The sequence below is a fragment of the Madurella fahalii genome (assembly GCF_045866475.1).
Source record: "Madurella fahalii IFM 68171 DNA, scaffold_2, whole genome shotgun sequence".
Classification (NCBI taxonomy): Eukaryota; Fungi; Ascomycota; class Sordariomycetes; order Sordariales; genus Madurella; species Madurella fahalii.
The window spans coordinates 1544081-1569871 of record NW_027263972.1 but is presented as its reverse complement, the minus strand read 5'-3'; the positions used below and the strand labels follow the sequence as shown (position 1 = coordinate 1569871).

The following is a 25791-nucleotide window of genomic DNA, read 5'->3' as shown; positions in this document are numbered from 1 at the left end:
GATGAGAAGGCCGTCCGCCGTCGAGGTTTTATTATGCAAAGCAATATATTGACTTCTACTCTCGTGTTTAATGTCAGACGCCTCTTCCCCCCCAGATTGGCAACAGAAGTGGTAGGGATGCCGTCTCCAGCTCCCATAAGGGCAACGGCCACTGGCGTCGCTACTTCATTGTGGCTTTCATGATTCTCGTGTCAGTAGTCAACTTTGGCTCTAGCAAGGACGAATACGAGAATCTTAATGGGCAAAGATGATGTGACGTGTGGCAACGACCAGAATGATTTTAAAAGAAGAGCATAAGAAGGTGGAAACGAGAGGAGCATTGACGCTTACAATCCCCCTTACACGATCTTCTCCGTCTGAAAGGCAATATTTCGGCCAGTCAACACAGAATATCACCACGATGTGTCAGATATACCGTTTAACTTGAACATGTGTTTAATTAGCACCCAGAAAACGATGACGACATGACAGCCCCTGGATCAGACCAAGCCTCCAACACCATTCCAATCACCCCTTAGTCACACTCATGACCACCCAACCCAGCCGCATTGGCCCCCTCTTATCGGGCCCTCCGCTGGGGGGTGTACAGTACCCAATCATGCCCCGTTCAACCGCTCCTCAACAGCCGCCGAAACCCCGTCCAACACCTCTGCCACGCCGCCTCGTTCCCCGCCGCCCGCCACGCCTCCACCCGGCCCCACGCCTCCAGGTCCTCCCGCATGTGGCCGCCGATGTCGCCCGTGCCGTTCAGCACCACCACCCCCTCGTCCATCAGCAGCACGTACCACGCCGCGGCGCGCGAGATGCCCGCGCCCTCGGCCAGCTCCCGCACGAACCCCTCGTTCCGCCACACCCGCGCGTTCCCCGTCAGCGTCCAGAACCCCTGGTACTTGGCGCCGTGCTGCTTGCACCAGGCGCGCACCGCCGCGTCGTAGCGGTCTTCCTCCTCCTCTTCTTCTGCTTCACCTGTTGCTACTGCTGCTGCTGCTGCTGCTGCTGCTGCTGCTGGTCCGGTTCCCTTCGAGTAGAAGCGGTTCTGGATGATGGTCGGGGGTGGCGACGGAGCGGAGGAGGAGACCAGGAGGGTTAGTATGGGCAGGGTGACGTTGGAGAGGCCCAGTTGGAGGACCTTGCCTGCTCGTGACGGGTCTGGGGAGGACGGGAGGTAGAGTTGCAGGGTCTGCCAGGCTACGAGGGTGTCGGCTGGGTTGGGGTACGGGGCGTGGAGGAGGACGGCGTCGAGGTAGGGGGTTGTTGTTGCTGTTGTTGTTTGGTGATCCGGGGTGGAGAGGTTGGAGAGTGATGCGGCGAGAGAGGTGTGAATTTGCGAGGGAATCGGGGCGTCGCGGTTGGGGAGAGAGTCGTCGTTGGGTGTGAATTTGGTTTGGATCTGTGGGTGAGGCAAGGGACGTAGATGAGTTAGTTTGGGAGAGGCGAACAAGGGCGTTTGTGGGGCCCGGGGGGGGGGGGGGGCTTGCAAAGAGGTCTTTGCGGGAGACGATGCCCTCGCTAATTGCGCGGCAGATGCCTTCGCCCGTGAGAGCCTCGTCGTAGTGGCGTTTCATGGCGGCCGTGTCGATGCCCCTAAAGCCGGCCTTGATGGCCTCGTAGACGAGATCGGCCGTGCGGTCTTTCTTCCAGGCGGTGCCGTACATCATAGGCGGCATGGCCGCGGTGGAGTCGGCACCACCGGACATGTTGTGTTGGCTTGACGGAGAGAGGTGGGAGATGGATCTACTATAGGTGCGGTGAATGCAGGACAAGACGAAGTTTCGCAAGAATGGTCGTCCCTTCCAGAGGAGATGATCCATGGGATGATGGGATTCGGGATTGGGGTCTCGTGAGGGGAAGCTCTTTGCAGAAAACGGAAGGGTTGTCAGCGTCTCTTTATTAGATTGATTGCTTTCCGAGATTGGCTCAAGTCTCCTATGAGAGTATCCTACACTGCTTCTCTTTTTCCTAACCATCTAGCTATGCCCTCTGACTCGAGAACTCCCCAACAATAGTAGAACGGGGAAAATATCTAAGAGGCTTGCCTAGCAATGACGTCGTCGCGAGGCCTGCACAACGCCAATCGGTTCCGGGGACGCTCTTCCCGGCCTGTCTGCTTTGGGGAATGCGCGGAGATACTACGTATGAGACCTGATTGGCCGTGTTCGGCGCTAGTGGGGCTGTTCCAGCTCCTTTTGCGTAAACAGGCGCTGGAGATTCAGGGGTCACTGCCGCTGTTACTGGCGCTGTTTCGGCGATTTACCCGCAGCGCCGTCTCTGCCCCGCCATGAGACCCCATCGCATGGAGGGGAAAGATGGGGAGATGATGGGCAATTGCTCTTGTTCTTAAGAGCCCGGAGCCGGCAGCGTGGGAGGTTTCTCGCAGTTCCTACTGTTTCACCCTCTGTTACATCCAGCAATCGCCACAGAATCAACAAACATCAACACGGCAACCATGGCATCATCAACTCCTTTCACCGTGAGGTGGGGTATCATGGCCACGGGGTGGATCGCTGAGGGTGAGTGGGCGGCCCCCCCTCCGTCTGCAGCGTGCACCGGCTCACCTGCAAGCAGTGTTCACCAAGGATCTTCTCACGAACCCGGCCACTCGTGGCGTGCACGACGTGCGCCACGAGGTTGTTGCAGTTGCTTCGTCCAGTTCCAAGGGCCGGGCCGTCGACTTCCTCAACCTCGTCAAGGCCCCGAGCTCGGCCAAAGCCCATGGCTCGTACCACGAGCTGGTGGCCGACCCGGATGTCGACATCGTCTATGTCGCCACGCCCCACAGCCACCATTTCCAGAACGCCATGCTCGCCCTCGAGGCCGGCAAGCACGTGCTCTGCGAGAAGGCCCTGACCGTGACGGCCGCCCAGGCCCGCAAGCTCGTCGACACTGCCCGCGCCAAGGGCGTCTTCTTCATGGAGGCCGTGTGGACGCGTTACTTCCCTCTGAGCATCCAAGTCCGGGACCTGATCTCGTCTGGGGCCATTGGCAATGTCTACCGGACCATTGGTAAGTCTCGGCCCGGCCCCCGTGCATTTCGGCGGCGTCTGCCCGTACTGACTCGGCGAAAGCCGATCTGTCCATCAACCGAGACAAGCCCGACGGCACAGTCGACTTTGCCGACTCGAACCGCATGGTCAATCCAGAACTGGCGGGCGGCGCCCTGCTGGACCTTGGCATCTACGCCCTGACGTGGGTCTTCCAGTCGCTGTACCACGTGCAGCCCGAGGAGGAGAAGGAGGCGCCCAACGTGGTGGCTGCCGTGAACCAGTACCACACGGGAGCCGATGAGACGACCAGCATCATCGTGCAGTTCACCAAGCACAAGAGCCACGGCATCGCCCTCACCTCGCTCCGCGTGGCTACCGACGTGGACGGGCGGAACAGCGGCGGCCCCGCGATCCGGATCCAGGGCTCCAATGGGGAGATACAGGTCATGGGGCCGGCATACTGCCCGCTGCAGTACAGGGTCATCAAGAGGGACGGCGGGGGCAAGATTGAGGTGGTCGACTGCCCGATTCCCAAGGACCCCGAGAGGGGTTGGGGCCAGGGCATGTTCTGGGAGGCTGACGAGTGCGCGCGCTGCCTGCGGGACGGCAAGAAGGAAAGCAAGACGCTGCCATGGACCGAGAGCATCACCATCATGGAGGTCATGGAAGAGGCGCTGCGGCAGGGGGGCGTCAAGTACCCCGACCTGATCTCGACCGATGTCTATGATGCCATGAGCCCCCTGAACACGGGCAAGCGATGATTGATGGCTGGATGTCGGGCACCGACGTGCCTGCAGTTTGCTCGCCCTTGTCGCATGATCGTAGCATTGTCCCCAACGAGCCTAATTGCCTGGTTAGCCGGCAAAGAGAATGTAGCGTCAGAGTGAAAATTGGCCATAGTTTTGGGATACTGCGTCTCATCGCCTCAATGGGCCACGCAAGGCTGAAATGCCCAAAGCACATCGTGCGAGGTTGCCAAGTATGGCACTTGGGCTCAGATGATTTTTTGACTCGGCTGCGAAGCCGCCAACCGGATTTCGGTGCAGCCATCCCCCCCTTTTCTCTCTCTGGGTTCACCCCCGGCCGTCATTCGAAATCAGGAGGCTCATGGTTGACCGTTGAGGATACTGCGGCTATTTGTCCGTGGTACAGGGCAGTACTGTACATGCGCATGTACAGGATACCCACCACCTCCCATCTGTCGGTGTCGGGCACTCAGGCACGCCCAGACCGAGGGATGGGCCCCCCCCATGACAGCCTGCCAAGGACATGTGAGGGAAGCGTGCATGCGTGGGCATCTGCGTCTTGGTCACCGCAAGCAGCGCTTCCCTTACATCATCACCATTTCAGCGTATGCACGAGAACACACCATGTACCGTACCCACCGCCAACCGCAAACCGCCGGAGATGCGGGTCCGAGGCCTGCAGAAGGGTTGGGTTCTGAGATGCTGCGGGCAATGGGAAGGGAGGACAGGACCGTGATCGCAAATTTGCTTTTTTTTTTTTTCTTTTCCCCTTCTTTCCAGTCCTCTATCCCCTGTTGGTGAACTGTCGTGCGGTGGTGCTGTCGTGCCGTCGTACTGTAGTGCTGTAGTGCTGTAATGAACTGCCACCGCCTCCTCGTCCTCGTCCAAACAGAGAATCGGAGTGGGGCTTGCTCCCACCTGCTGCCCGCTGCATTCTTTTCACCCACTAAACCTACCTGACCTCGATTATCTTACTTGCCTCACCCTCCCTCGGTGTCCAACCTTAACCCAACCACAGGCTGCCAGCTCCGAACGGCATCCTGACCGACTCGAGGCGGCCCGCCTTTACCTAGGTATCTCTTCATGCGTGTCTCTGCCTGAGTGGGCTGTCTATCTTTACCTTTTTTTCTTCTACCAAGGCGGTCTCAGCTGGACTAGGTGTGTGCGTCATCCATCATCCGCTTTCTCGATCCGTGCCATCGCTCGTTTTTTTTTTCCGTTTCTGTTCCCCACCGTTCACGCCCCTCAGCCCTGTCTGGGCAGCGGTGTTGTTGCATGCGGGTGTCGGTGCCGTGACCCCTCCAGTTGGCAGCGAACCTTGCCGTTGCCGCAGAAGGTCGGTCTGCCCGTCCGCCCGTCCGTCGGTCGCCAAGTGCGTCTGCTCCTCGGGCTAGCCCTGACTCTGCATCGACCGGCTGCATGCAAGTACCGACTACGTATGGCGCGTGCTGCAAGGTGCGGCCGCCCCTGTAGTTCTCTTTCTCCTTGAGGCGCCACATCACGACCCCTCTCCAGCTCCGCTCTTTCGTACAGCATACTCAACTCATCTGGAAACAGGCGGTCAAGGCCAACTACCGAGGTTGAAGCGCGAAAAAAAAGGGCCCCGGGAAAGAGAACCAAGCCTCCTTGCTTCTTTTCTCCCCTCTCTTTCTCCGCCTATCCGGGTCTGCGCCTGTGTGGCATCGGCGACCTAGCCTGACGAGCAGGAGCACCAGGAGCAGGAGCACCAGGAGCAGGAGCACCAGGAGCGGCAGGAACCAATCCCGCCTTTCCTGGGACTCTTCTCCTCGGCTCCGGGAGGGCCTGTAGATATCCGACCAGCGCGTTCAGCGCCGCGCCGGATTGGGCCCCCAGTCGAGCAAGACCTCACGTTGGTCGTTGCCTGACCCAGCTGCCGGAGCGGCGGCCATTATCTGCCTCCGAACCTTGGCGTGGCGCCTGCTGTCTCATGGCCGCGTCGTCTACCACCCCCCTGGCACTGCCATCCTTGTCAGCGGCTGATGCCGTTGCAAAACTAGCCGCTGCCGCCGCCGCCGCCGCAACCGAGGCGGAGGCCCAGGCCGAAGCTTACGAGCGTACCCACGTCCATGGCGTGTACGAGGCCATCGCCCCTCACTTCTCGGCCACGCGCTATAAGCCCTGGCCGGCCGTGGCGTCGTTCCTGCGTGCCCAGCCTCCAGGCGCCGTAGGGCTTGATGTGGGCTGCGGCAATGGCAAGTATCTGGGCGTGAACCGGGACGTGTTTATGGTGGGTTCTGACCGGAGCGCCGCGCTCGTCTCGCTCGCTAGGAGCCGCGGCAAGCTGGCCCAAGAGCAGGCGGACAAGCCCAAGGGCCCAGCAGCGAGGAGAGGAACAGGAGGGGAAGATGATGGCGCAGCAGCGGCCACCGAAGTCGTGGTCGCCGACGGCCTCTCGCTACCCTTCCGCGAGCGTGCTGCCGACTTTGTCATTTGCGTGGCCGTCATCCACCACCTGTCGACGCGGGCGAGGCGGCAAGAGGCGATTCGGCAGCTGCTGCGATGTGTCAAGGTCGGAGAGGCCGGACGAACCGGAGGCCAGGTCCTAGTGTACGTATGGGCGCTTGAGCAAGGCACCAGTCGACGCGGATGGGACGAAGGCGGAGAGCAGGATCTGCTGGTGCCGTGGGTCCTGAAGACGCAGCAATCGCAACAGCAGAAGCAGCAGAGAGCGCAGAAAGGAACCCAGAACCAAGGCACTGGTGGTGCTAGTGCCGGGAATAAGAGCGGTGAGGGACCGCCAACGCAAGCAGCACCAGGAGCAGCTGCTCCTCATCCTCCCCCTACTGCCGTCGCTGCTGCTGCTGCGGCTGCAGAGCCAGGGCCGGCGCCTAGCCAAGCCGATCCCATCTTTCAGCGCTATTACCACCTTTACCGCAAAGGTGAGCTGGAAGAGGATGTGCTGGCGGCTGGGGGTGCAGTCATCACCAGCGGTTACGAGAGAGACAACTGGTGGGTTGTCGCTGCCAATGAACCCATCCATCACGGCCAACCCGTAGCCGAGATTTGAAGAATATTCCTTCGCAGGACACACATCGTTCTCAACCCGCGGGAGAACCCTCCCCGTTGGCCGGCTGTACTACCCAGTCCCAACTCGCTAGCGCCACTCTCTCCTTGGTTCGTCGCTCATGCCGTGTTGCTTTTTCGACCTGCACGCATCTAATTTGGTGGTTGTTTTCTCTTCTTGCTTTCCATCTCTATCAGGATCCCCCTCGGTACCCCCGGTCCCACTTGCTTGTCATTATTGCCTCCCCGCCCCCCCTCGCGTGCCGTCCCAGGAGAGAACGATCATCCTCCGTTGCATATCCCGCTTGGCCTCAATGCCCTTATCTCGCTCCCAAACCAAACAAGCCTTAGCCACAGTGTCATGTGTTCCCTCGGCCCACCTCCCTAGATCAACGCCAAAATAACTCCAACAAGGCGCCCCTGCCGCCGCCGCCACCGCCACCGCCTGCAAACGTTTGCCCGGTCTCCTTGCCTACCGACGTGCTCCAAAAGTGACAACTTTTTTTTTCCTAAAAAATCATCAGGATCATCTCTGTTCTTTTCTTCTCTGGTGGTGCCGCGTGACATGAAATTCGTAGTGAATAAAATAAAAAGGGGTGAGCATTAGAAACAACATAGTTTAGAAGGAATAAATAAAGAAACCGTCCCCATTTTCTTTCCTTGGCACATAATCTCCATGTCTCTTCCCCGGCCCCGGCGCCATCATCAACATCATCATTGCAACAGTGACCTTAAATTTTTCTCCTCCCAACTCCTTTCCCAATCGTCAAGCTGAGCAAGAGAATAACACACAAGGAAAAAAAAAATCGGAGAAAAAGAAAGAGAAAAAAGAAAGAAACCAAAAATACAGAGTCGTCTGACCTCCACCTTCTTTCCCGCCCAAATAATGGTCATCATCGTAGGAAAGTTAGTTAAGCAAAGTAGGTAAAGTGAAGTAGAGAAGCGAATAAGAATAAGAGAATAAGGAGAAATGGTCTGGTTCCCAAGCTACATGCCCTCCGTTCAGTCCTGTCCGTCCGCCCGCCCGCCCATCCGCCCATCCGCCCATCCACCCGAATCCGTCCGTCGCTAAATGCAGTAAAATGTCTTCCATGCTGGATAAATGATTCAATGAATCGAGATGGGAATGGCAAAGGGGGACATGAAATTTGTTTCCGCCATGTGCTTCTCCTCCCTTCCCAAGTTTCCTTCTCTTGCTCCTCCTGACCTGAGAAAATCAGAAAGCCCTACGCTCCGTTCCATGATGCTGCTCCGTCTTTCCCCCATGACGCAACTCCCAACTCCGCTTCTTCAGTCTTGATGATAATGATGATGATGTTGGTGGATGCTACCAGATGCCAATTGCCATGCCATGATGCAGACTAAATAGGGGAAGATGTGACAATCTGGGGGGCGCAAGAGAGAGAGAGAGAGAGAGAGAGAGAGAGAGAGAGAGAGAGAGAGAGAGAGAGAGAGAGAGAGAGGATGTCTACGGCGGGTTGTGCAACCCGGCCATTGTTGGCGTGAGCAGTCTTCTTGTTCGTCGGTCAAGCCCCATGCCTCGGTCCCCGCCTTGTCGACACCGGCGCTGGTCCCGGACCCAGTCCCAACGGCGGAGGATTATACTCGACCATTTCGTCCGGGCGTGGATGGAGGTGGCGTCGACGGGTAGTCTCGCGAATGCTGCCGCCGCCGCTGCCGACGTCGGGGCTCGCTCGCCGTTTGGCGGGTCCAGACGGCTCGAGGGGCGGGTAAGGGGATAGCGCGGGAAGCAGAGGGCCCGGGCTGGCTGTCGCGCTGTGGATGGGACTTGCGCTCGGAGCGCCGCCGATGGAGTAGGCCGGGGTGCTGTAGGGGCTAACGCCTGTCGTCAGCTCGGCCACGCTGGGCAGCATCGTGCCGCCGCGCGGGCCCACCCCCCCGCCTCCTCCCTGGCCCGGGCCAAGGCCTGTTGTCTGGATCGGAGCAAGTCCGTAGCCCGGTGCCGGCCCATAGCCGTATTCTGCTTGCTCGGGCGGTGCGCCACCAAAGGATGATCTTGGTGGCAGGCTCTCCCGTCGCGAAGACAGGGGTCGCGCGCTCGGCGTCGGCGGAGGGATCAAGGGCGGCATCGGAGCTACTGGGCCGCGGCTGTAGCGTGGTGAGGGCATGCCCGAGAGGTCTCGCGGCAAGCTTCCTTGCGACTGCGAATGTCCGTGACCTCTTGAGGGCGATAATCGCGGGGGGCCTTGGGGTTCGTTCGAAGTCATGTTCAGCGAGAATGGAACCACCCCGGCCCGCCTGGCCATGTCGGTCTCACCTAGCTGCCAGTGCATCGCCTCGGCGGCTCGCCAGGGTACTTGCATCTCCTCTGCAACCTTTGCCCACATTTCCGGTTTGAACCTTGAATCCTGTCAGTTCCGCTCCGTAGTCACCAGCTCGGGGAGCCGAATGCCAGTAACAGAGTACTGCCATCCCGCTACAGGGATTTGCAAAGGTAGGGTGCCGCGTTGTAGGGGAGTAGCATTTACCTCTCGTACAGCCGCGCAAGCTTGTTCTTGCGTTCCTCGTCCCACTCGCTGCGTCTCTCAAGGTAGTTCTGGTAGTGAAGGCGGCAACTGATGGAACTCCGACCGGGAAGGCGCTTCGAGATGTCGTCCCATTTCATGCCGCTACCCCGGAGTTCGATGATGAGAGCGTCCTCCTCGGGTGACCACTTGCTCTGCTTCTTGGCCGGGGACTCGGCCGTGTGTGGCGGCATGCTGCGCTTTCCTCCACCGCTCCCCGGACGTGGTCCTGACCTTGAACTTGGTCTCTGCCCAGCGCCAGTCGTTGCTGAAACACCGTGCCCCCTGAGTCCGGCTCCACCCGCAGTACCGGCACGCGGAGACAATGCGCCAGGTGCTACAGCAAACGAAGCCAGCGGCGGGCCGCTTGGGGGCGCTGTCGCCGTCGCAGATGGAGGAACCGAGGTGGACGCGGCCGGCTGGGTCGGAGACACGGGGGACTCATTTGAGTCGGAGCGCTTGAGGAGTGAGGCGATATCCACGATGACGGTGTCTCGCCGAGCTTTGCCTAGAGGGGCAACAGATTCATGGGCGCCCGGGTTCGTGCGCCTTTGAAGCGATCCAAAATCTGCCGCACCGGTCTCGCAGCGACCCTGGGGGCTACAAACCTCACGTCCTGCTCGACCTGCCGCGAAGCCCAGAGTATATGACTTCGTAGCCAGGTTTTCGTCGATGCTGTTCCGAAGCTCAGCCAGCGGACTGTTCGCTAGACGATTTCGACGTGTAAGCGGCTCGTAACAAGGTACGCCAGGAGAGCTTCAAAGAGGCAGGAGGAGGGTTGTCGGCTGTCAGTTGGGGCCCAGGGTAGGAGTCGAGGTACAATATACCGTCGGTTGAGGAAGGCTGGGATGGGATAAACGCGGCTCAGGTTCTTGCAAGTCACCGCAGAGGGGCGCGTGAGGGAAGAGGAGGAAAAAGGGGCCCAGTCGTCCACTGAGCGAGAGAAGATCCCTTTCCGATGGGGCTGCTGAGACTGTAGCTCTTCTTAAGGAGTGGCCCGTGTATTGACGATAGACATCAACGTGATTGGTGCTTCTCGAGCAGCCGCCCACCAATGAACAAGGGATAACACGGGTCGATAAAGTAGATGACAGAGAAAAGGAACGCTGGCGGATAGGTACGTTCGGTCAGACCAGATTGACGGAGTGCTGCTGCTTGAGGGGAATAGAGTGCGTCTTCTCCATAGCCATCGTCTCCCCAGGCGGGAGAAGGGAAACAAGGTGCAGGGAAGGGGCTTGATGATGCGGACTGACGACCAGGATGGGGAAAGGGGAAATAAAATTTTGTTCTATGACGGCGTACCTGTTCAAAAGTTGGTGAGAGGATTGTGGGGGACAGAACCAGGGTCCGGGGGATACGAGAGAAGATACAACCGGGAAGGGGGAGGACTTTAAAGATGGGATACTAAGAACAAAACGACATTCTATCCGGGAATGTACAGACTTTCTGCAAAGTTGTGTTGATGGCGAGGCGAGAGACATTGTGGATAGGCCCGGGAGAGGGGGTGGTGGGTGAGGCAGGGGGGCGGGCGTAGTAGACTGTGTGGAGTCCAGAGAAACAGCGGGTTGAGGATGTGCGAGGAGGGCCAGGGCTTAGGGATGCTAAGCAATAGGCTCTGGGCTTTTTGCATAGGGCCTTGGGGGGGGGGGGGGGGGACCCCGGCAAGGGTATCTTTTAGAGGTACATACGTACCGAACCCCCCCCCCCCTGCTTGCCAAACGCATGGCTTGTCCGGTAGAGATGCCCTGTCAGATACCGGCAACTCCTGGAGGTAGCCACCGTGCCTCAAGAAGCGCCAGGGCGACTTCGGTTGGGTTTGGGGAGTTCCCGATATAGTTGCAATATCCAAAGCCGGTACCAAGGATCGGCTCCGCCATGTCGGGCAGCTCGTCCAGATATGGAAGACACTGACACAGTCCAACCGTTCATGGCCGAGACGAACCTTTGACATGAACGGCTAGTCGAAATACCGATTCCTCGAAAACAAAGGCCGAAACAACCTTTGCTTTGTAAGAGTTGGACAATGTGGCTCTCCCCAGATGTTCACCGCCTAGTCCAATTGGCTGAAATGAGGCTTGTTCTGGGGTGCGAAAAGGGTTCTAGAGATGTCGAGAAACAAGAGAGTCCAACACGGAGCCATATGACTCGAAAGGTTGCCAGGCATGGCCACGAAGTCGTGCATGTCCCCTGGCAACCTATTTGATTAGCAAGGTTTAATTCGATGACATGCCGTGTTTATGGCGCAGACACTGCCATTGTGCGTCGAAGAATGGGGGCCGGTAGAGCCCTGCGGGCCACGAAGAAACCTACGGGAGGGGGTGCGGCCCCTGCGAGTGGTCAGGTTGAAATTTGGCCAAACTGCCATTGCTAGTTGGGCTCGACCGGTCCGTCTCTTGGATTCCCTTTTTCCACTCTCCCCCCACGAACCAGCAATGCCCTCTTGATGCCGCCAGGCCGTCCGCGGCCGCGAGGCACGGCCGCGGACGGGGCTTTGCGGGATGAGGAACTGGAGGCGTGTGCAAAGCGCGGCAAGGCGTTGGCCAAAGTCGCCGCTGCAACCTGCATTGCTCCAGCAGGCATCATCCGAGCCGCGGGCTTGAAGAAACAAGCATGACCGCTCCTGGCCGAGAGGAGGATGATGGACGTGGAGAAGCCGGGGAACGAGACCGCCATGAATTGGGTGGCTACAAAGGCGAGGGAAAAACGCATGGGGCATGGGCTCCATGAGTTTGAAACTACCCTTGGCAAATGGATGGACCTCGATCGGAACCAGCCAGGTTGAGCATACGGAGCAGAGGGATTTGCGAACGGTGAAGGGGGCAGTAAGTGGTCCATGCCTCGATTTGAAATCCATGACCCTGTCTTTCAATGTTTTTGTAGGTCCGACGATTTGGTGGTCTGGCGGTTTGGTTGACCGTGTTGCATCGTCGAGGCTCAGACGTCACTGATGCGGGACACTGGGATGGACCCCATCTGGCATCGTGCGTCAGGGAGAAGCTAGATCTGACCGGCAAAAACCATGTTACGAGAAGAAGAGAGGGGAGGGATATGGTTACGATCGAGGTCCGATACTAGACGCACGGAGGAGTCGCCGAACCGAATTGGAGCGGCACGCGAGGCTCGCTTCGATCCGCCTTCTACCCAGAGACTGCCATCCTTCGGCTCGCACCCTGGGCCCGGGGTTGCACATGGGTTTTGATGAGATCCAAGATCCTGTGCGTTCAATGGGCATCTGAGCCGCATGGCCGCTTTGGGAACACAGCCAGCTTGGTCAGGCCCTGCAGCCTCTGTTGATCGTTCTTGTGCGCACTCTGGCTTTATTTTCGAACCTCCGTGCGCAAAATGGCAGCGCAGCAAGACTGCATCTGTTCGCTGCCCAGAGCTTGGGCGACACCCCCCGGCCGCAATGCAGCAGGGATGTGCAATTCGGACGCTCATAACTCAGCATTGCTCGCATGGATCGCAGGCGCATGGGCCCCTAGCACCGCAGCATCGACTGAAGTTCGAACCGAACCGTCGCAATATCCCCAGACACGAGACAAACAGGGGCGAGATATTCGCGTAGTCAACACCTCTGAGCCGGGACGAGGAGGCAGATGGCGACTTGCTCGCTAGACTCGCCGTCTGTGCGTCCCCGGAACCTGTCCCACGCCAGCCCACATCATACAGCCTTTGTCAGACGCCGCTTGCCTTGGATAGCGTTTGGCGGGGCAGGCAACCAAACGACGGCTAACAATGGGATTGTCAGTGTACAGTACATGTATGTACGAGAGCCGTCAGAGAGGGGCACTCGGCGCCGGCCCATAGGAAGTGGTGGCACAGCCTGGGATTGCAATGCCGGCATTGTTGCGGTACATGAGGGACGAGCTAGCCGGACTTGCTCCCGTAACGACAAGGGCCGACGAACTGGCGGTCAACTATGTCCGTTTCTTCCCCCGCACCATGGATCAGGGTTGTTGCGGGGCAGAAAGCGCGGCAAGTCGATCATGAATCGCCTTCCCGCTTTCGACATTGTTCCCTTGTTTTCGAGAATTTCCCGGTCAGAGTATTGCTCGGCCGGCTGCGACTTACTTGGCTAGCCTGCAAACCATGTCTCCACCTCCCGGCAGCCTTGTTCTGCTCCGATGTCTTCTAATGTATTTCGCCCTCGCGTGATTCTTCCGACTCCCCATCGGGACCGGCCTGGCCATCATGAGCCCGTGTCGATTCCTGTTCTCAAACGAGATGCCTTGAAGCCCAATCCGACAGAAATGGGAAATGGAAAGCTGAGTGAAGCGGGCTCAGCCACAACCCTGTCCACCCACATTGATCCTTTGCCTTATGCTACGGTCGCTCCAGAAGCGGCAATCGGATGCCCCGAATGATTGGGTCCTGCGCTGTCGTACCGTCCTTCCAGTCATTCACATGCATACGTGGACCCCGTGGGCGATATAGCCGCATGGTGGCGCCTGTCGCAAGGCGAAAGGCGGGCAGAGCAACCCTCGAGATGCGAGGCCGCGGAAACTACGTATGGCCTTACCCGGCGTCAAGGAGTCAATGTTGTGAGTCAGGGCAGCGGACAGGCAAGGAGGCGAAGCGCATCATTCTCGGCTTGTTTCTCGATGTTGTGGTCCGAACGAGGCAGCAAACGCTCTCTCCCAATAAACCCCGTTTGCTGGCGCTCAATCATATGAGTACGTGGGTGTCAATGCCATTGATAATCGGCGACATATAGACTGTTTGCGTGTCCGGCGCATGTTGTTTCTCGGCTGCCGGCCGTTTCGTCGGCTGCGAATATCAAACAGTCGCCAAGTCAAGTGAGATGAACTGCATGTATGTCGTTCGTTCCCGACCTTGCTGCCAGGGCACATTCGAGCCTATGGAATGGTGCAGCCAACGTTCGCTTTGGTTAGCTTTATTTTCCTTCCGGCACTCTGCTCGGACCATTGGACAACAAGAGTGTCCAATCCGGGTTGGGACCGGGACCGTCCAAGGACCGAAGGCAAACGAATCGTCGGGTATCGGTAGCTGAAGAGGGAGCGACCTCGCTGGCCTTGCATATATGGCCTGACCTGGCCTCCGTATACTTCTCTGCATGCGCGAAGGGACTACTGTACTTTGTATATCCTCTCCATGTACTTCTCGTAGATTACGAGTGGCCAGGTTTTGCTGGCCCTCCCGCAACCAAAAGGACATGACTCTCGTCGACGTCATGATTCTTCGATGAGCGGGCAGGAGACAGTGCAGACTGCCCGTTTTCTGACAAGCGAGATCTGACGGCTGGCGATCGGTCTCGGGCGTTGGAGCCGGCGTTCGCCCAAAGTCACCTCGCTTGAGACGCCATTGGAGAGGATGGTAAGTATCCGGAAGTTTGTTGCGCTTGAGCAGAGGTACATTTGTGCGCTGCCCCACGACCCGGTCGATATAGAGACACGCCCTGGCGGCTAGGCGTAAACCTGGTCAGGACGGCCTCTTCGAGCCTGCGTGGAAACGATTCCGAACAGCGCAAGATTGTCCAGCAACCCAACTTGGCGGTGAATGGCACAGGAACAGATCTTGGGTAGCAAACATGCATATGACCTGTCGCCCGACAAATGTCTCGGAACCCTGTCCCTGTCACCGTTGAGGCCACACCGAGGGCAGCGTGATGCGACAATTGAGCGGAAATCCCCCTCGTTGCTGCGACGCAGTTGATGAGAGGAGCTGGTCACGTCCAATCATGCAGACCAGTCTTGGAGGGGTCAATTGCATGGACTGTTGACTTTGGAATGGGAGTATTGCAAGGGGTGGAAAGGAGGTTGGGCATGTGGGTGCAACAGAGACCATGGCATTTGGGGCGCTGTACAGTCCTCGCAGCAACGATTGCCGCGATGTGCGATGCGGGCCGAAGAGGGAGTCGGGCCCAAAGGGGGACTAACGAGGGGGAGGGGGGGGAAGAGACTTGTGAGGTGCTGCGGTGAACCTCCAGGGCGCGTTTCAGCCCATTGTCCAGCCGTCTTGCACAGAGGCAGCCCAGCCGGGCACGGCGGATCGCACCGAAGGGTAGTGTTCGGGTTCGGGCAGCGACCTCAAAATGTTGGAACCCGTCGGAAACCATGAGACCAGCAGCACGGTGCCTCCGGGCAGGCAGCCGATGACTGCCTCTCAGGGCCGGCCAATCGTCTTGGTGCGGGGGCGTTTGACCATCAGGTAGCCGTGAAATCTCATGTTTGACTGCATCCAAGCTGCCGTGACGAGCTGGTACTGCGGATTCCCAGGGACATGGTTCCTGGCCGGCTGGAGGCAAACGGCAAACGGCAAACGGCACACGGCACACGGCAAACGGGCGCAATCCAATCGAAGCTCTGGATGGAACATTCGAGCTGTGTCGTTTCCGTCCCGAACGCCCGCTGGCGTTGGCGCTGGGCGGGCTGCCGAGCCAAGTTGCGTCTTGGTTAGTTTGCTGTGGCTGAATCAAACGATGTTCGTTCCGCAAGCTCTTGATCGATTACGGTGTTCCGTAAGTGACGGGGCTTGTAATCTCAGGGACAAAAAACGGGAACTTCCCGTCCTGAGATGGCTTCGAGCAGGGAAGTCACGAGCTTAGTGTGGCTTTGACGACTGTGGCAGGCGGTGTAGATCGGGCCCACATTGCCAAGCCAACCTACGCAGATTGAGCATCTTGCACCTGGAACAACATCCACCCCACCTTCCCAGACTCCGTCCCCTAATCAGCTTTGTCATCAAGATCGAGAAAAAGAGGGAGAGCAGTGATTTCTGTTCGTTTCCATGAGTGGCTCTGAGTTCTGACTTTGGTAAGCGGTTTTATTCCCTTGCCTAGAAGACTACTTTCCTCTGTCGGCGACCTATCCAAGTCACCCCCGCGAAGGACGAGCAAACAGTTGTTCGCCGTGACAAAGTCTCGTTAGCTACCACCACCTGGTGACCCTATCGGTTTTACCGTCTATTCTGCTAACGCTGTTACGAAGGAGGGCAGTCATCGATCCAGATCAATTGTTGTAAAGATAACCTCCAGCCATGGCTGATGTGCCCCTCTACGTAGTCTCTGACTACTCGTCTTCTGAGAGACGGATCACGCCGTCGTGGTCCATCTCCCAACTTAAAACTAAACTAGAGTCTGTCACGGGCATTCCTCCCTCTTGTCAGCAAATTATCCTCAAGACGTCATCCAACGAGGCAATTCCAGTCGAGGCTCCCGACGAGGAAGCAGTCCGCCTGCACGAGTTTCCGCTCGTGCCTTACGCTGAGCTAAAGGTCAGTGTGGCTATTGGCACTTCATGTTGGCACTCCCGCATCGGAACGCTCTTCTGCAAGCGTCCTTTCGAAGTGCAAGTGCACGCGGTGAGGTTCCAATCGGTGATTAGATGCCGGAAACCACCCCCTTCCATTCCCAGGAGAGCACCCCTCGTGTTCCGAACGCTCGCCAGTTGCCCGCGAGGCCATTGCCGAAACTTCGAGATTTCTACCCCACGTATAGCTTCTGCCTTCACACGGTCATCCACCAGAGTTGAGGATATGGAAATTGCAGGTGTACAATGAAATCTTGTCTAACCAGAACTGTCAGATCGTGGATACTCGACCTCCCTCAGCGAGGCCCAATTTCTCGGGTACTGCTGGTGTCGACAAATATGTATTGCCCGAGGAAGAATACGAAAAGAAGAGCGACTCAGTTCTCGCCTGGAAGAAGGCTGAGAAGCTCGGGCGCTTCAACCCCGATGCTCCGAGCCACGAGCAGGCAAAGATTGCGACTATTGCACAAGAAATTGAGGCCCGCGGTATCAGCGTCGGGAAGAGATGCAGGATTGGCCAAGACGACACCAGACGAGGAGAAATCAAGTACGTGGGCGACGTCAAGGAGATTCCAGGCCTCGGTGCTTGGGTGGGCATCCAGCTGGACGAGCCAGTTGGCAAGAACGACGGAAGCATTGGGGGGACCCGTTACTGGGGCCAGGAGTCGGAACTCAAGCGCGGCGTTTTCGTGAGGCCAGAACGGGTAGAGGTTGGCGATTTTCCGGTTCTCGACGATCTCGAGGATATGGAGGAGATTTGAGATTTGCCGGCGAGACAACTCGTCAGTCCCAATGAAGTCTCGGCTCTCATGGCGTGTCCACCGAATTATACGCCATATTGTTACCGCGAAGCTAGGGGCAGAATGGCCGACGGCCTCATATGCGCTTCGATGGTCTGTCTTCCCAAGTTATAGAGTCGTTCCGATAATCGGGCAATCCTGTTTCGACCAGAAGACTGTGAAGGGACAAAGGGGGTTTCGAATGGCACGGGAAAGATCTCTTCGTAAGCCTGCCCCCCTTTTCAAGCTAAGCGAGCCTTTCTCCGCGGACGGAATCATCGATGTCTTAGCGCGTTATTCCATCATGACATAACCGGTACGCAACCCAACCCAACCCTCACATAAACAAGCCAACGGAGAGAGCACCGGTAAGATTCCCGCCTGGCAAACCCGTAAGGATGGTTGCAGATCGTTTGTTTTGCGCGTTGCACTCCTGCTCGGGAGCGATTCAGGCGGCCATGGAAACGCTCATAAACATTCATACACTCTGGACATTGGCAAACCAAGCACAGGAACCAGAATGCTAATATTGGGCACTCTGAATTTAGCCGCACCGCCAGTGCCGGGCGTGCTGTAAGATCTGCCAGGACCTGTAACACTTCGCGTGTGAACCCCTGACAGGTACACATCTTCTTACCGGAGGACAAGACCTGCAGGAATCCAAATGTTTATGCTATATTGTGAACCTTGATTCATTTGGGGCAACTGCCACTCTTTTTTGCTGTTCCCCGTTAGCCACTAAGCGACCAATTCTACTCGTGGGTATGGGTGTCAACCTCGTTACTTTGCCTAGCAATCCTCTTGGTGAGGGCGCAGTCAGCTTTCGGGCAGTAGTGTTTAGCATCTGACACTTGGCTGCCGATCACCGGAACCCTCGGCAGAGCTCGAAGAAGAAAAAAGAAATTCTCCGACCCAGCCGATTATTTACAATGTCAAACATTGATGTTTTGGCAGGGCTGGTGCTTGACCTGGAACCAAGGATCACGGTGGGTCTCGGTATGCAGGGAACCGTCGATGCGGGACAACCTCACGAGGACACGAACCTGGAAACCAGGGAATAACTTTTGCATTGCGGCTACAAGGTAATTGTGTAATCTAGAATTGCTCTGCTCGGGAGTATGCAGCGGCATGCCCGAGTCCGCGAGGCTCGGTCGACCTGGCTTTATGTATTGCAGGCGAAACTATGTAGTCCGTATCGAGGCTCCGAAATGCCGAGGTTGGCGGCAAGAATCTGCAGGGACTCGGCGGATTGATGCAAAGAGGAACAATGACAACGTACGGTACACTATACAGCCCTCCTGGCCCCGGCGCACGGGGGAGCGCCGCGCATAACGATGCCAATTCGCAAAGCACGACTGCTGGGGCTTGTGGTTGCTTTAAGCAGCACAGGCACTAAAACAGTTCCAAAACGCCCCCGTCTACCGATGCACCTCAAGCCTCGGTTTCGAGCGCCGTAGACATTGTCCTCTACTCCATTTTGGTCGAATAGCGACTGCATCCCTGTCAATGCCCTGTTTCGCAGGGACCTTGTGTGTGTGTGCGAACAGCAACAATCAGACAGCCCTGCACAGCCGCCGAAGTTCATGATCCGTATACCTTGATCCACTGCTTGGCAGCCTTGTCCGGGGTACGCAGATACCCTGGCTCAAGTGCCGTCGGTGCCGGAACCCGGGGTACCCCACTATTACCGCTCTCCTCCCCGTGAGCTGCGACTTGCCACTCGTTTCCGGCTGGACCAAGCTTCTTCTGCGGTCCTGCGTCCTGCAGTAAGCAAGCCTGCTTCCCCCCAGTCTCTTAGCATACGCCTTAGTCGACGATCAGGAATCGAAGAAACCGAGGACAACAGAGGCACACGAGCCCAGAGTCATGTTTCGCCGGGCGACCTGAGATGTGAGGCGCGGCCTGCCAAACATTGATTCTCTCCGACCATTTTCTCTCGTCGCCGCCCACTCGAGTCTTCCTTTTACAACCGCGACCAACCCCGCGCCGACTCGAATCGCCGCTTGAGGCCCTCTAAGCCATCCTGATTCCGGTGTAGCCCGCAGCGACGTCGACCGTCGCCGGTGCTGGAAAAGATGGCTTCGTTGTGGCGGCTGCTTCTCGCCTCGCTCCTATCGGCCATCGCGGGGGTACGAGCCGAGGATGCGAGGATATCCTCGATACCGGAAGCGCCCGGGTGGCAGCTGGACTCGCTCATGCACCTCCAGCTCACAGCGCCCGAGACGGAGGCGCTGCAATTGACGTACAGCGTCTACCCGCTAACCACATCCGCGGGTCTGAACCAGAGCGAGCCGATCAGAAGCGTGAGTTTTGAAATCTCTCCAGGCCCGATTCCTACAAGAACAAGGTTGGCGCTAACTCGCCTCAGGCTATCTGGATTCGCGGGAGTCTGGTCTCGGCTGAAAGCCCCCTCAGTTCCGAGCGCCTGGCCATCCCGGAATCGATTATCTTTCTAAGCTGCGACCCCGAGAACGCGACGCAGGTGGTAAATGAATTCATGGCTGAGGAGCCCAGGGCGATCCTGCTCTATAGCATAGACGGGAACTGCTGCACGCTGGAGGGCGAAGATCTGCGCTACACCTCGATATACACCATGGCAGATTCAGGAGAAGCCCGGGATACCATGAACAACACAGTCAGAGCCGGTGGGATTTTGCGCGCGACCATTTCGGGGAACACCAATGTCACCATTGTGGAGCCGGGTGGTGAGCAACGGAACGGGAGCAATTCGGCCGTCGCGATGAGTATCCTGTATAGCATAACAGGCCTCATCACGCTGCTGTTTCTGGTCATCATTGCGACCGGAGCCATCCGAGCGCACCGCTACCCTGAGCGGTACGGCCCGCGGTCCGGCTACGGCGGCCGGCCGCGGCAGAGCCGGGCAAAAGGTCTAGCGCGTGCCGTGCTAGAGACACTACCCATCGTGAAATTCGGAGACCCCAGCCCGGGGAAGCCCGACCCCGCCTTTGAACTGGAATCCCAGCGGTCAGGAGCATCGCCAGACCCAGGATTGGGAACAAGATTATCAGCAATCCCGGAAGAACCACGGTCGCCGGAAACGCGCCAGAGCACTGCCGCACCCATGTCCGGTGCGGTATCGGCCCCGCCCGATGCGTTGCCAACAACGGCAGGCCAAGCAACTGCTATCGCTGTGGACACTGTAGACACGGGAGATAAAGGTGAACCCAAGACCGAGCACCGCCCTTCGGAAGAGCACCTCGGCTGCTCCATTTGCACCGAGGACTTCACCGTCGGCGAGGACGTCCGGGTCCTGCCGTGCGACCACAAATTCCACCCGCCTTGCATCGATCCCTGGCTGATCAACATCTCTGGGACATGCCCATTATGGTAAGCCGCTCCCCCCTTCTACTCGCTTTCTATCAACCTCCACAATCCACTAACGTAATTTCCCCACCAAAAAGTCGCCTCGACCTCCGACCCCAGGACGAGCAGTCCACCTCCGCCTCCTCTGACCCAGACGAGAACCCCCTCCAACTACCGCCGCCACTCTCAATAACCGAGTGGCAAGACCCTACCGCCGTGCCTAATTCCACTAACACGGCCACTACGGCGACCCAACAGCAACGCAGACGCTCCTCGAGGTTCCTCGACCTGCACAGACTACGGAACGCGTCGGTCGAGGAGCGCATCGAGATCCTTAGGCGCCATCGCTCGCAACAGCAGCAGCAGCAGCGAGAGTCATCGGGCAGCGGCGGTGGCGAGACGGAGGAGCAGCGCGGGCGCAGGGCGGCGAGGCTGGCGGATCGGCTGAGGGAGCGGTTCAGAATCCGGACGAGGACGCAGTCGCCCACACGCGGGGCCGGCTGAGTTCCTTTTTTTCCGCGCAAGACGCGCTGGTTTGTCATCGACTGGCTTTGTCCTGCGCCTCTTTTTTGTTGGAAAGAGGATGCTTCTCTCTCTCTCCCTCTTGTCTTCTTTTCTTCTGAAGGTTTTGGGTTTTGGTTAAGATACCCCTCCTCTTCTTCGATATGGGTTGTGGATGGAGGGCGAGCGAGTAATGATTTAATGCTGCTGGTATTGCTACTGATTTTGAGGCGGTGTGTATGGGATCCGGGACTGCGTTGGGTAATGTTCTTGTTTCGAGCGAGATGTTCTTTTGGAGGGGGACACGGCTGATCTCGTTGCCTTCTACTTTTCCTACTGAATGGAACAGGGACTGGGCCTGGATGACTGGCCGCCGGCACGGTAGATTGGCGTTTGGAGGCGTCATATTCCGTTTAAATTCCTTTCTTGTCCTTTGCGAGCACGGCACTACGATGCAGCATTTGATGGCGTTGCAGTTTTTCTGTTGCTACTCCTCTTTTTTTTTTTTTTTTTTTTTTTTTTTTCCTCTCAACGCGGTGGATCAGTCATGTAATTGGGATTCGGCAAGCAGCAGGATCGGAACATGTTTCGGGTCTTTCGACACGGTCACGGCGGGCTATTTGTCCACGTAAACGGTATATACTCACACGGTTGCGGTGTTGTAGCCGATACGCTAAACTACGGAGGCGGTTCAAACTTGTGGGTTGGAACTTAGGTTTGAATTTTGAACTGTGTATGGAAGCAGACGGACGGAGGTATTGGCGACGGGCTGAACTTGCATGGGCGGTGAGGGGTGTATCTGCTATGGTGCGTGTATCACGAGCGGCAACTTACATAACGATAGTTCGAGAAGATTGTTTGTCTTAGTCTACGCAAGTCATCGGAGCGCGTGCAACGTATTACAGTAATCTTGAGGTGCAGTAGACCCTGCGAGGCTGGGATTCGGAAGACTCGAGAAGTCTCTCGGGTGATACGATGCTGGAGAAGTTGTGAGACCTGCTCCTTTTCGGGACGCTCTTCTGTTGTGGATGAAACGGGAGACGGTAAGAGATATTGGTAACAGTAAGAGACGATCTGAGAGAAATAGTAGTATTTAGCTACTTTCCCTGGGCACCTGGCCCTTGCCAACGGGCCCCGTTTTGAGGTCCACCACGGCACGGCACGGAATTAGTGTTAAGTACCTGGGCCACCCGGTTTCCGGTTTCCGGTTCGTCTCCACTGCGGAGGAGCACGGATCGCCAGAATGATCGACGCAAGGGTTGTCCAGTGTCTGCTAAACCCAATTTGGACGGCAGGCTTCCTACCGTTGCAGTAAGGTACTGGACGTGTGGTCTGGCCCTGTCCATCTTTGCCTCCACGTCGATTCTCACTCACGAGGGAACGAAACAATCGCTATCTTCTTGATAGACCGTCTTCCTGCTTTGTTCTCTCACGAGTATGGACACAATAGCAACTTCAAGATCTTTTCGGCAGAGCCCGAGGACCCCGGCCCGGCCTGCACCCCTCCTATCCGTGGCTTGCGGCAACAGAGGCGATGGTTGGCTCATGCCTCAGCCGTGATGAACTAGTGATGGTCTCACGGCTATCTCCAAGGCCGGCATGCTGCATTACCGGCCGCTGCAATCAAAGCTAATCCTGCAGCCTCCCGATCTGATTTGTCTGAGAATCTCGAGATCCCGTCTCTTGCCCGCATGCGCCACGCTTGACGGCATTACGCTCGCCACAGTGTTCAGACTTTATTACGCCACCGTATCTTGGCCGGTTCGCAATGGAGTGTCGATCAACGGCGAGCTCTCGTTCTGCTTTGCATCGGTGGCGGCGGTTGCACCGTCTCGGAGGGTTGGACTGGCCAGCAATAGGTCACGTATGTTGCATTGGAACCTCACAAGATCCCATCGAGAGCTGAAGGCCAAGCCACGACCGACGACTCACATATGTCCCTCGTCTTGCTTTTTCTTTTTTTTTGTTTTACTTCTTCCCGTATCCTTTCTTTTTTTCTCTCTCTCTCTCTCTCTCTCTCTCTCTCTCTCTCAAAATAACTTTTTTCCCCAGTTGTGTCTGGTGTCTGTATAGCCATCTCCATCTCTATGGAGAATAGCTTTCCGATACCTTCGCCACCTTGTCTTCAGAGTTGCAATGCTAACCGTAGCCGCAAGAGCAAATAATCACAGGGGCTTGTTTTCGGTTCACCTAGCCAAGAGCCATTCTCTGCACTATGCAACTGTTTGGACAAAGATACATCGTCTTGCTGGCTTAAGGTTGCGAGCGGAATAGTCTATCAACAGGGGAAGGAAGTAGGGTATGCCCAAGAGATGGTGGCGAATGGACGCGTGAAGCATGGCTGCCGCTCGGGCACCATTTTCACATCCTTCCCACTCTTTCTTTTGATCTCCATCTCTCCGAATCCGCTGCGACTTTGGGCGCCCTATTTCCTCTCAGGCCGAGTACTGCGTCCATACTCGATTTGGAGCACACCGCCCCCTAGAAAATGGGCGAAATGTTCTCTTCCAATGATACAGGATCATCGCCGATCTGTTGACGCCGTCCAATCCTAGCAACTGAGCTTCCTACCCCGCGTGCCGACTTGAAAACTGCCTCCTCTCCCTCTCCCTTCCATCATCTGCTCTCCAGACTTGCAAACAACGGCTATGACTCTTCCTCCACTTGCTCTACGAACCACCCAAATCGAAGATGACGGTCGGTACGGCGAACCGCTGGCTGGCGTCGTCGTTAGCGTCATCCTCGCAATGCTGTCTCTTGCCACCGTCTCGGCCTTTCTCAGTGAGACCCCGACCTCACACTCGCTTAATATGGTCTAGACCTGCTAATGCAACTTCATGGCTGTGTATAGCCCAGAGATGCCTGCAAGTCAAGGCTTGGAAGCGGCTCGCATTTGTACAATGGCGTGCGTGGAGCCCCTGCAAACAGCCTTTTGCGTTTTCGTCCTAGCCGAGAACTGACATGTGTTGAGCCCCGTAGTTGCCTTCGCCATCTACATCGATTCGTTCCTGTTTGTCTTTGCCGCTGCAACTCTCCAGCTCGGCTTTGGCGTAGACTCCTCGGCATCTGCCTGCGAGGCTGCCATCCTGATTTGCCTCATTTGCTACATGACGACGAAGGTGAGCCCTCTTGAGTTCCAGCCGGGTGGTAGGCGAGCAGGAAACATGCTAACAACCTGGTCATGAAGATTGTGAGGTTCTCAGGGCATTCGAGACTCACAACCCTGCGCTGACATCTTCACAGCTCATCTACCTGTTCCTGGTAGAGAGGGCGGTACGGACTTGCACCTCCAGGCCGGGACTACTCAGCTAATTGGGGAAAGTATATAATACGATCCGGCAACATAATCCCACGCTTCAGCTCCAAACTGTATCTGTTGAACTCGTTCGGCATGTTGAGTGAGTTCTCGGGGACTCCCGTCCACTCTTTCGCCACTAGCGTGTCGCTGACTATGTTATGCTCAGCGGTGTTCATTGTTGTGGTCGTGTTCAACTTCATCTTGTATAGCAAACCCCGACCCCTACCATGCTGTTTCCGATTCGTAACCTCTGACACCAGCGGGAAGTCGTATCGTAAAAGTGGACACCAACCAGTGCATCATCGGCCTGCGGAGAGGTACCGTGATACCGTTGATAGCCTTTGATCTTTTAGTCAATGTGAGTCGAACCACCGGTGCCATCGACCCGAGGCACTAACAAGTTAGATCTACCTCACTGTTCTTTTCCTCAAGCCATTATCCAGTAGGTTCTACTTGGAATACGGCAGTTCCACGCTAATAGGACCTAGGGCTTTACTCTTACAATAACTTCCAGCATACACCCCGCAGCAGGAGGCTAAGAACTGTGGCTCTGAGGACATTTGTAGGATGCATCTGCACGCTTTCGAGCAGTATAGTGTAAGCCACCACACAATCCCCTTTGCATCACCACATTGCGGCCACTAACACTTGATAAGCAACCTGACCGTATTAATGGCACTCGGCGGCGAACCAGGCTGGATATGTCTCATGTGTTGCAACAGTGACAGTACGCTTAAACCCCATCCCCTTCTTCTCATCCCAACGACATCATCCCACTGACACACCCTCAGTCCTCTTTTCCGCCATCGTAATCCACTGGGTCACCTCGCGTGACAACACCTCCGGCCAGACGGCAGTATCCGACGAGTCCTGCCCTTATGCCTTGGCCGGATTGGAACAAGGTCTAGGAATAGCAAACCTAGGCTCAACAGGTCCCCACATCCAACCGAGCAACAAACCCAGGGACGACGCCGTCGCGACCCGCACCTGCATCCTCACCAGCATCTGCAGCACCGAAACCGCCGACGCGCCCACCTCCCCGGACGCAAAGTCCCCTCCCTCCAACAAACCCCCGGCCCCGGCAGCCGGTCGCGGAGACGTTCCGCCGCCGAGCCCTCCCAACCAGCAGCAACCTCTGCCGCAGGCCCCACCTCCGGCCCGGAATCCAGATCGGCCGGGGGAACATGTGCAAGCCATGTCCGAAGTGCGAGTCGACATCGACTACGGAACAAGCATAAGCGAGGAGGTGGGAGGCGCGGCGCCCCCGCTGGGGAACACAGTCATCATCGGGGCAGGTGGGAGGAGGTAGAGAGGTGTGTGCTCCCGGGGACTGAGACAAGAA

The 25791-nt window shown here is 57.2% G+C and overlaps 7 protein-coding genes across 7 annotated transcripts; 5 read left to right on the top strand and 2 right to left on the bottom strand.

Moving 5' to 3' along the window:
* Positions 1-607: 607 nt before the first annotated feature.
* Positions 608-1697, bottom strand: MFIFM68171_03204 (uncharacterized protein; the record flags this gene model as incomplete). Its single annotated transcript, XM_071058625.1, has 2 exons — positions 608-1390; positions 1479-1697. The coding sequence occupies 2 exons, from the start codon at positions 1695-1697 to the stop codon at positions 608-610; spliced, it is 1002 nt and encodes a 333-aa protein (XP_070914726.1).
* A 749-nt stretch (positions 1698-2446) lies between these two features.
* Positions 2447-3745, top strand: XYD1 (D-xylose 1-dehydrogenase (NADP(+)); the record flags this gene model as incomplete). The annotated part of the gene is made up of 3 exons (XM_071058624.1): positions 2447-2510; positions 2566-3003; positions 3066-3745. The coding sequence occupies 3 exons, from the start codon at positions 2447-2449 to the stop codon at positions 3743-3745; spliced, it is 1182 nt and encodes a 393-aa protein (XP_070914725.1).
* Positions 3746-5678: 1933 nt separating this feature from the next.
* TRM9 (tRNA methyltransferase, has a role in tRNA modification) lies at positions 5679-6758 on the top strand (the record flags this gene model as incomplete). Its single annotated transcript, XM_071058623.1, has 1 exon — positions 5679-6758. One exon carries the CDS (start codon positions 5679-5681, stop codon positions 6756-6758), a length of 1080 nt encoding a protein of 359 aa, XP_070914724.1.
* A 1522-nt stretch (positions 6759-8280) lies between these two features.
* Positions 8281-9473, bottom strand: MFIFM68171_03201 (uncharacterized protein; the record flags this gene model as incomplete). The annotated part of the gene is made up of 2 exons (XM_071058622.1): positions 8281-9115; positions 9244-9473. The coding sequence occupies 2 exons, from the start codon at positions 9471-9473 to the stop codon at positions 8281-8283; spliced, it is 1065 nt and encodes a 354-aa protein (XP_070914723.1).
* Positions 9474-16275: 6802 nt separating this feature from the next.
* MFIFM68171_03200 (uncharacterized protein) lies at positions 16276-17308 on the top strand (the record flags this gene model as incomplete). Its single annotated transcript, XM_071058621.1, has 2 exons — positions 16276-16512; positions 16814-17308. The coding sequence occupies 2 exons, from the start codon at positions 16276-16278 to the stop codon at positions 17306-17308; spliced, it is 732 nt and encodes a 243-aa protein (XP_070914722.1).
* A 2093-nt stretch (positions 17309-19401) lies between these two features.
* Positions 19402-21154, top strand: MFIFM68171_03199 (Receptor-like proteiny region, transmembrane domain-and RING domain-containing protein 2; the record flags this gene model as incomplete). Its single annotated transcript, XM_071058620.1, has 3 exons — positions 19402-19629; positions 19695-20674; positions 20749-21154. 3 exons carry the CDS (start codon positions 19402-19404, stop codon positions 21152-21154), a joined length of 1614 nt encoding a protein of 537 aa, XP_070914721.1.
* Positions 21155-23799: 2645 nt separating this feature from the next.
* On the top strand, positions 23800-25758 carry MFIFM68171_03198 (uncharacterized protein; the record flags this gene model as incomplete). The annotated part of the gene is made up of 11 exons (XM_071058619.1): positions 23800-23932; positions 24003-24056; positions 24131-24270; positions 24395-24424; positions 24474-24549; positions 24616-24652; positions 24717-24807; positions 24855-24891; positions 24938-25046; positions 25106-25176; positions 25241-25758. 11 exons carry the CDS (start codon positions 23800-23802, stop codon positions 25756-25758), a joined length of 1296 nt encoding a protein of 431 aa, XP_070914720.1.
* Positions 25759-25791: the final 33 nt, after the last annotated feature.